General features: G+C 45.9%; 1 protein-coding gene across 1 annotated transcript; it reads left to right on the top strand.

Annotated features, from left to right (window-relative positions):
- The first annotated feature begins 4061 nt into the window (after positions 1 to 4061).
- Positions 4062 to 7484, top strand: LOC124654605 (pyruvate dehydrogenase E1 component subunit beta-3, chloroplastic-like). Its single transcript, XM_047193600.1, has 3 exons — positions 4062 to 4152; positions 4234 to 4357; positions 6293 to 7484. The coding sequence occupies exons 1-3, from the start codon at positions 4062 to 4064 to the stop codon at positions 7263 to 7265; spliced, it is 1188 nt and encodes a 395-aa protein (XP_047049556.1). The 3' UTR covers positions 7266 to 7484.
- The last annotated feature ends 2653 nt before the right edge of the window (positions 7485 to 10137 follow it).

Here is a 10137-nt window from a genome sequence, read left to right as displayed (position 1 = left end):
ATAAACCAAGTGATAACCTCATAATTTTGTGTGGAATCCTAAAACCCTAATTCAACTATGCACCAAATCCTAGCTCCATTAATTCATAAGAAACCTAAATTGATTCTAACCTAAACCCTAGGTTAGAGCATGTGATCATGGTACCTTCTTCCAAACCATAAGAATTATGGTAGCAACTAAATACTTAGCTTAGTCACATAAAATGTAGAAGACCTATCACTAGCAAGATAGATAGCCCATGTGTTCATCTCATCAAACCTAGATGATCAAACAGGAACACCTAAGTCTAAACCCTTGTTCCTATCATCAAAATATCAACCTTACTCATACCTATATGGAATCACACCATTGTGATGAACTCCAATAACAACCATGCTAATATTGACATCACATCCCATACACACTAAACCCTATTAGTGTGAGATAATTATTAAACATCCTATTTAGGAAACCATCATTTCTTACTTAATAAACCCAATAACAAAACCTAGACAACCTCAACCCTAATTGATATACTTCTTATTATGTAAGAAGTATGTTCTTCAAAAGTTATTCTTTTGAAGTAAATAAATAATCATCATCAACCCTACCTAACAGGACCTATTAACTCTAGCTAGCTATCACCAACAAAATGAATCAACCTTGCTAACAACCATGTATAAATACTTGCTTAGGATGCCTAGGCTTAACTCAGCCTTATCAGCCCTAGGTATTGATGAATCCAACATTGTTGTGATCCATCTACTACTTACTCCAGAAACCAATTACAATCATAGAAAACCATAGAACCCCACAAACCTAATATCATACTTGTTCTTCATTTTAGAACATGTTCTTCAAAAGTTATTCTTTTGAATTATATGATAAATAATCATTAACCATGTCATATAATGCTAACCCCCAACCACTATTCATTACATGTCAGGATTATACAAAATGTTATTGTTGTGTGCTATTAATGCTATTGTTATGATATGTTGCAACACCTGTCTATGATACTATGTAACCACACCTGAATAAGAACCTTGTTTGTAAATCACTCTAAAAGTGCAACACACCCTGAATTAATCATCACAACTCACTAACCCTAAATCATCGGGGTTAGGTCACGCTTAGAGCGATTGCATCTCATTCTTATGCATTATTGCATCCTTGCCAATCTTTTAAACATCGTCCTTACCGGACGATGATGCTATTTCAGAATTTGGAGTTATTGCGAATCGAAGACCTTGCCTGCATAATCTTGCAGTCAAGAAAGGCAAGTTCATCACTTGCTCATGTCATTTGAGTATTTTTATCAAATTACTTGCAAAGTATTATGGTTATCACTATTGCACAAAAATCAAAACCACTACTTTCATAACTATGAATATGACTATGTGGTGGGCAATGGAACCATGGATTGTGTTGATATGGTGGAGGTTCCATTGCACGGGCTTATATCCATCTAGGATTAAACAACAAATGTCGCCGATGATTCTTGTGCCGTAATATCCGTGTCAACCATAAGATCCGGAGTGGGACGGAGTAGTCAAAAGTGTTTCCACCTCTCGTTCATCAACGGATGCGCTTTACCGTAGACACTTGTATCTGTCAGGGCAAGCGGTGGGCTGGGGAAGCCTAAAGTCCCCACGGCATAGTCCGTAGACACTTGTCACTCGAAGTGCAAGCGGTGGGCTGGGGAAGCCTAAAGTCCCCACGGTATTGCGGTCTATGATGGGTTGCAGCTACCGGCGAAGGAGTTTGGTTAACGAGTCCCAAACTGTTGTCGTGGTCGGGGTCCATCCTTAAGTGGTATAAGAGGACCGACGAGGACCCGGTGGTCGGGGTATGCAACAAAGGGTGGGTGTTCGAGGTAGCGGAGGAACATGATTGGCTAGACCTTATACCGGGCCTCACACCATAGGAAGTGTGGACGGGAATGTACACCTGGTTGGCACCAAGGATAAGATCTCTTATGGGTAAAGCAACACCCCTCTGCAGAGTGTAAAGAACCGTGACCTGTCACTCCCTGTTCCGGGATATGGAACTGCGAACGCGGCCGGAAAGGAGCTCCATGAAGTTCTAGTAAACCGGTGAAGGCTGACGGACATAGTTCTTCTGAATAAAAGTAACCTCTTGAAGAAATGATTATGAAAACCTGCATTGGTATTAGACTTTCTGGTCTAATGCCGTAGCTAGTGCATTAAACACCTCTTTCCTATAATGAACTTGTTGAGTACGCTCGTACTCATCCCACTCTTAAATCCCCGCTTAGATATGGAGACATCGAAGGAGGACCTACGAAGCAACTCGAAGGTCGAGGAGTCAACAACTACCGCAAGAGACAAGACCCTGTCAGAGGAGTCAGATACCAAATACATCAAGGAGAAAACCTAGTTTAGCCATAGAAGGGAACTAGTTTCCTAAACCTAGCTCCTATTTAGCTAGAATCTATTCATCGCCCCTATAGCTAGCTAAATACTCTATAAATAGAGTCCGTGATAAGATTAGATCACGAGTCGTTCTTCTGGAATTTATTTGTAGTTTTACCTCATTGTAAAGTAGGAGGCTGTGTGGATCTTTTGTAAAGAGTCTGTGTTGTAATTCTATAGACATGCCTTGGACCCGCATATGTTTCTGTTGTACCACTCTGAGCGATATAATACGAGTGGAACGGTGTTTCATTGGTATTATATCAGACTTGCATACTACACCATGCAGTGGTATGCCGGGTCACCACAAAATCTAAAATGGATTTGGCGAAGCAGAATCTGAAGGCCCATACCTAGAAAATAGTAATCTTCCAACACCAACATTGATGTAGGGAAGAAGATCTCATCGCCGAACGAAGAACTAGAGATCAATTATTGTGGACGATGGCATCTCAATTGAGGTGGATGCCAAAACCATGATGAGTACCAAATATCTAGAAAATATTAGAGACACATGAGCTCTTGATGCTGGTGAGGCGACCGAAGGAAGGGGAATCGATCTATAGAGAAGGCGGAGGTGAAGAAGGCGGTTCTGTGACAGGGAGAAAAAAAATAGTCCACTTTGAGGGGACTCAAATTATCCATATGGAGTGCTCTGAGAAAGAGAAAAGAAACAAGGGCTATTGGGGGGGGGGGGGTGCTATACACCGACCCGCTCAGTGTATAGCATGTGGCGCACACTCCACGATAGGTGTTGGGCTAGCCCAATTTTTTTTTTTGCTTTTTCGATTCTTTTTGTTGTTTTCCTATTTTATTGTGTTTTTAAAACTTGAACTTTTTCAAAACCTGTTTTTTTTGAACAATTTTTTGAGTATGAACATATTTATACTTTTAACATTTTTTAAATTTAGGGGAAAATATTTTTTCCCCAAAATTAATATTTTTTCAAAATATGAACAATTTTTTATTATTAACAATTTTCAACTTTGAACATTTTTAAAATGTGGAAATATTTTTAAAAAATTTAACACCTTTAAAAACATGAATTTTTTTAATTTGAATATTTTCAAATTTAAATATTTTTCAAATATGAACATTTTTAAAATTTGAACATTTTTTAGTTTTGAACAATTTCAAAGTTTGAACAGTTTTCTAATTTGAACATTTTATGAATTTGAAGAAAAAGGAAAAGAAACAAAAACAGAAACAGAAAAACAAACAAAAAAGAAAGAGAAAGAATAAACAGAAAATGAAAAAAAAAAGCAGAAAAAACGGAAATGGGCCGGGCCCTATACCTGACCAGGGGTGTGCGGCATGCCGTATGCACCGACCTGATCGTTTATAGGATCCGCCGCTGTTGGGTGAAGAAAAAACCAAGAGTTACTGGGCTAGCCCACCTGACTGGACCAGGTGCATCCAAAACAAGAGGCTATCGATGCACCCCGAGGCTGCAGGCCTTGCATACGCTAAGTCCATAAACCACGGCCCGTGAGGCAGCGACGGGCAGGTGGCCCCTCTCGTAGCCCTCGGGCCGTAGACCCTGTTCACGCACGCCACGTCGTCGCCGCGAGCTGCTCACCTCGTGCTCTCCGTCCCCCAACCTCGCCGAAGCACCAGCCCGGCGCGTCCGCATCACTACGAGACCCAATGGCCGCCGCCGCCGCCGCCTCGCTGCATGCCACGGCGGCCGCGCTGCACGGCGCCGTTGGCAAGTACAGATCCGCCGCTATCCCACAAGGTACGCGCCGAGTCCTAACCAACGTCTGCGTCCGCGTTCTACGGTTGTGCGAAGTGGCTGACGGACTGTGACCGCGCCCAGTGGCTACGAGCGTGCGGGTGGCCGCGGGGTCGAGGCGGCCGGGCTCGGCACGGGCGCGGGGCGGGCTGGTGGTGGCCCGCGCCGCCGCTGTCAAGGATGAGGCGGCAGGCTCCACTGCTGGCGGGTAGGCATTTGTGCAATCAACTACTTGTATTATTTTCTTTACATGTCATTGCTCCTGGGAGATAAACATACGAAGTGGTTCTAATTGGACAAACAATTCAGCTTAATTTAGATGTTCCTGCACCAAACTGTTGCCCCTGGTCGTTGATTCTTCATTTCTATCTATGGATTATACTCGTACTTCATGTGAGTATATTGCTTGGTTTTGTGTTCTGTAATAGGGGTTCTGATGTAGTTTAATTAGACACAAGATTAACTGCTTTATTTAGATGTGATGACTGGTATAGGGTGGTCTATCCTTGGAAAACCATGTTCCCATGTATTTAGTTGAATCTACATCGTGTATAATCAGTCAGTATATCCCAGACATGAGGAATTCATGTTACAGCTCCACTTGATTGACTCTCTCTACTGTATCAAGTTTATATGTATTTACTATATGAAAATTTTGAAATCGCTACACTGTTTGTGTCTTGCAAAATGAGGCAGATACTCCGTATTAATTGGTGGATAATAGTACCCATATGTTGCTCTAAAACCAAATGCAGTCACGCCTTACTGGGCTAAGAGCATCTCCAAAAGATCCTAAAATATAGGATGGGAAATGGTTTTACCAAGAGGAGAGAGAAGCTATAGGGAGGCAAATAGAAAATTGAGCTTTCCAAGGCTTTCTAATAAAATAAAATTTAAACAATTCAAATAAAATTTAAAAAATACAAAACAAATAGTGCCTACTAAAATGCAAGCAAACATGGTCCTAAACATATACAAATAGAAAACATAGTCCAGACATACATAGTTCATCACACATACTAAAATACAACATAGTTCACTAGTCAGACCAATATCCAACATCGAAGTCAGAGGACTTCTCATCGTCTTTCTTCTCCTCATCCAACACTCTTTGAGTTCCTCGGGGATGCACTAGAGCCGCTTGTCCTTCCACAACACCTATGATTCGTGGACCACCTTCTGCGTGTCTTGCTCCAATTTCTTGTCGCCTGAGTCAGCGGTCGGGTGGATGTGCTCCACCTCCCACATCAAGCCGCACGCTCGTTCACGGGTATCCATCCCTGTGGCCCACTCCGGCGAAGGCACCTCAAAGTAGGCATTGCGCCACAGCTCCTGCGTCCGCTGGGCTGCCTCCTCACGTTCAGCAGCTGTTTTCTCGCGATACATCAGAACCCATATGGTGGTAAAGCACCATTCCTCGGGGGTCTCTATTGCACTCGACGAGTTGGCGGCGGTGGCAGTGGCTTGTGATCTCCCAGTTTCGGCTTCGTTACTTGTTGTCGGTTCTGCGCGACGGGAAGGCTGGTGGCCCGTTGCCGTGTGTCTGCCGCGCATGCCAGCCAGACAGCAGGAGAAGGCAAGTCGACGAGAGCGCAGAGCCAACCAGGAGTTTCCCGTGTGTGTGCTGCCATAGCACCTCCGGCCATAGCACCATGTTCTCTGGCTTGGCAACCACCACCGCGAGCGCCTTGACACGAGAACATGGTGGGCGCCACGGGAGGGTTGGGGACGGCGCGGGTTTGACTGATCCAACAAAGGTGATATTTGACAATCAATCAAGCAAATATAGGAAGTCTCCTAAATTATTTTGTGTGGGGGAACAGTTATAGCAATGCTCTTGGATCATTTTTTTTTTGTCTCCAGTTGCTAAAAATACAGTTTTTAGGGATTGGGGGCCAAAATACTATAGCTCCTGGAGATGCTCTAAAGTAGCCAGAGTCTTTCTGGGTATCTGCAGTGACTCTACTATTGTTTGTTCAAGTTCACACCCAATCAAATGAATACTGAAGTTCTGTTCTCTGAAATACAGATATGGCATATGTTATATTTTTAGGAATTGAAATGTGTGTTTAATATACCATATCTAGCTCACTTCATGTCGGATAATGCTTGATGGCCGGAATTAACCTTCTGTTGTTTTCAGGCATGAGGTCTTGATGTTTGAGGCCCTTCGTGAAGCTATGATAGAGGAGATGACTTTGGATCCCACAGTGTGCATGATTGGTGAAGACGTTGGTGACTATGGAGGTTCATACAAGGTGTCCAAAGGGTTATCTGAGATGTTTGGAGACCTCCGGGTCCTTGATACCCCTATTGCCGAGAACTCATTCACCGGTATGGGAGTTGGAGCAGCAATGAAGGGGCTGAGGCCAGTTGTGGAGGGCATGAACATGGGTTTCCTTCTCCTCGCATACAACCAGATCTCAAACAACTGCGGCATGCTTCACTACACCTCAGGTGGTCAGTTCAAGATCCCAATTGTCATCCGAGGCCCTGGAGGTGTTGGCCGTCAGCTTGGCGCGGAGCACTCGCAGCGTCTCGAGTCATACTTCCAGTCAATTCCGGGCCTTCAGATGGTGGCCTGCTCTACTCCTTACAACGCGAAGGGCCTTCTGAAGGCTGCCATCAGGAGTGAGAACCCCGTGGTTGTGTTCGAGCATGTCCTTCTGTACAACATGAAGGAGAAGATCCCCGATGAGGACTACATCTGCTGCCTGGAGGAGGCCGAAATGGTGCGTCCGGGCTCGCAGGTGACCATCCTCACATACTCTCGCATGAGATACCATGTGATGCAGGCAGTCAAGACATTGGTGAACAAGGGGTACGACCCTGAGGTCATCGACATCAGGTCCTTGAAGCCATTCGATCTACACACCATCGGAAACTCCGTCAAGAAGACCCACCGCGTGCTGATCGTGGAGGAGTGCATGCGGACCGGCGGCATCGGCGCCAGCCTGAGGTCAGCCATCATCGACAACTTCTGGGACGAGCTGGACGCTCCCCCGATGTGCCTGTCGTCGCAGGACGTGCCAACTCCGTATGCTGCACCTCTGGAAGATGCGACCGTCGTGCAGCCTCCGCAGATCGTGGCCGCCATCGAGGAGATCTGTCGATAGCTAGGCCGCCGATGTGGTTACATGTTTTCTTCCAGGACTCAAAAGCAGCCGTGATCTGCTCGCCTTGTGGAAGTGGTTTCCATCTTCTTAATTTGGTAACACTGAATTATACGCACCCTTAGCTATTCTTTGTCGGCCCACCTGTTAATTCTATGAACTTTTGTGCTCAATGTAAGTTCTTGTACTTATCCGTGTTGAGGGTTTTTAACTTTTTGATCATCTGCTTGGAGGACTGTAAAGTCGAGGAGCATAGATAGGACAGCTGTTGCTGCTGCTTATTCGGCCTCATATGCCTGGCGTTTATGCTTGCCGTACGTTTTGCATCCACTCACTGGTCGACTCAAACAGATAGAGAGACATTGCAGACAGCAGATGGTGCCGCAGTATGCTAATGTACCCTTTAAGGTACGTGTCCTTTATAATTCCCAGAGTAGGAACGGCTTGTCCTGGGCTGCATCGCCATATGTGGTATTGTTAAGGGACACCTGTCGTTCAGGCTTGTGTGGGGGACGTCTCAGTTATCGAGTGGACAAAACCGAAAGCATCGCACAGGCCATGGTGACCTTTCTGAACGAGCGGCCGCCAAAAAACATAGCTTCATGTCAGAAATACCCAAGTACATGACACACAAGCAGATGCACGAACACGTCCATTCAAGATTGGAGTCGTGTAGCTCTAACATCGACGAAGAAGTCCGCCATATACGTCTCAGTTATCGATGGAAATGTTGTCTCCAAATGAAAAAATTAACCTATTTTAGTCAGCTACAATTGTGTCAATCTGGGGTTTACTGATTTGATCCCTGTGGACCGACGTACAAACACAGGGGTCATCACCGAATTAGTGGTCGGCATTGTTGTGCCGTAAAAGACCGTCACCATGCAAGTTGTGAAAATACAATCACTATGGGTGACATAAATGCATGCTTAAGGGACAGTTCTGCTTTGTCACACTGAACTATATCAGGCTACTTTTGGGATTGTGTTAACATGATAATATTTTTAGATAAAGGGAATATATTAATATCAAAACATACCAATTACACACAACCTCTGTAACAACGCTCCACCCTAGTGGCAGTACTGATGGACACAGCCAAAAAAGAGTAAATAAAACTAAAAAATAAAAGTCCCGCTACAGCATTCACGACCTAGCAACAGCAATACAACCACCACCGTGACAACACCTGAAATACAGACTCTCCAAAAATGATGCCTCCAATAAGGGAACAGTGCACCAGCGCCGTCGTCGCGCGACGAAAGGTCTTAGGTTTTTACCCTGAAGATAGTCCCCACTCTCAAATAATGCCCCCAACAAGGTCATTGCCAGGCACAACCAGTTAAGACCAGACCTTGGGTTTTCACCCTGAGATTTAAGACTCTGAACTTCACGTGTGTTGTCGCCCCCACATGCATACCACTGCTGCGGAGCCCGGAACGCCAAGGAAATCCCTCAGATCACGGAGACTCGAATCTCCTTTAGCCAGTCCACCAATCCGGTCTTCATGATATTCCTTCTTATGACTTCACCATGGACCAAAGCGTCACCTGATGTCAACACAGAATAGAGCTTCGCGCCGCTCCCTCCGGAACGAAACGGTCGGAATAAAAACATGGGTGCGCGCGACCGAATACCACCCGATCCAGCAAACTTCAGGCAAAATATGCACTGTTCCATTCACCGGCGGAGCTTTTCGGAACTCATCTCTCCAGCCAGATCAAGGCAAACGGACCTCCGGTAGATCTTCATCTTCGCTTGCGAGAAACCCGAGGACCGCCACAAAAAAAAAAAGCAAGACCAGCAGCCCCCACGCCGCCAGTCCCTCCTGCCGGATCACCATGGAAGAGGACGGCGGCACAGATCATGCGTACCACCGTCGAACCGTCATGGGGGGCGGAGGCCGCCACCGAATCCTCCATGGCTACCGACGGAGAGAATCAGGCCCCGACCAAGTAGCCGTGCCGCCCGACTTCCTCCACCGATGCTTCATCACCTCCCATGGAACACCGCCGCGGAAACCCTCTCCTCCCACTCGTCGTTCGACGGAAGGGGCGCCGCCACTGCCGCTAGGACCGGGGCCGGGGCCGGGACTGTGGCCAGGGCCAGGGCCGGAGCCGGGGCCAAGGCCAGCGCAAGGCCGAGGCCGGCGGCAGCGGCGGCTGAGGTGCGGCGGTCTGAGGGCGGCTGCTCGGGGCGGGGCGGGCGGATCCTCCGCCACTGCCCGGGAGGGGGGGGGAGAGGAGGAGGCGGCGGCCTTGATCCGGTACTATCGTTCGTGTTTGCTTAACCTGCTTTGAACTGTTTATGTGGCTAATTTTATAAGTTATTAAATACATATTGCACTTAGCAACCATAGCCTGAACCGTTACTATGTGAACATGGTGTCGTGCAATCCGATATTCCAGTCGAAAATCAACAACCCTGCAAACTAAACCTAGATGTTCATGTGGTATGTTTGTGCGTTTACTGAACGTTGATGCTGTATTTTAGTTCTTGTACACCACTCGATATTTATGGTTTCGGTCTTCGGATTGGGTGGAGAAGGATGTGTGATGTACTGATGTTATATGGCTTCCTAATTTTGTCCAGCTAACTTCACTTTGGATAGTTGAATATCTGAGGCCCAATCATAGCTCCACCCAAACCGCCGGTGAGTATCTCAAGTTCTCAACATGAAATTATAACAGTGTCATTGTTTCAGCAATCCAGTAGGCCATGTCATTCTTCTAAGCGGTTCAATTGATGAAATCAAACCATCCTACTATGCAATTATACGACTAAATGTTGTGTAACTTGACCACCATAATTACTGTCTTTTATTGTTTGGATGTGACTAATTCCCAGTCAAATGAGATTTAACTTAGCTCTAGCT

The sequence above is a fragment of the Lolium rigidum genome, chromosome 5, assembly GCF_022539505.1.
Source record: "Lolium rigidum isolate FL_2022 chromosome 5, APGP_CSIRO_Lrig_0.1, whole genome shotgun sequence".
NCBI lineage: Eukaryota > Viridiplantae > Streptophyta > Magnoliopsida > Poales > Poaceae > Lolium > Lolium rigidum.
This window is presented reverse-complemented; position numbering and strand designations above follow the sequence as displayed.

What these genes read in the sequence shown, in the direction of transcription:
- LOC124654605 (XM_047193600.1), top strand. Translation starts at nt 4,062, where the DNA reads ATGGCCGCCGCCGCCGCCGCCTCGCTGCATGCCACGGCGGCCGCGCTG. An exon ending in ATCCGCCGCTATCCCACAAG is followed by an intron (nt 4,153 to 4,233) that starts GTACGCGCCGAG and finishes GACCGCGCCCAG; the next exon opens with TGGCTACGAGCGTGCGGGTG. An exon ending in GCAGGCTCCACTGCTGGCGG is followed by an intron (nt 4,358 to 6,292) that starts GTAGGCATTTGT and finishes TGTTGTTTTCAG; the next exon opens with GCATGAGGTCTTGATGTTTG.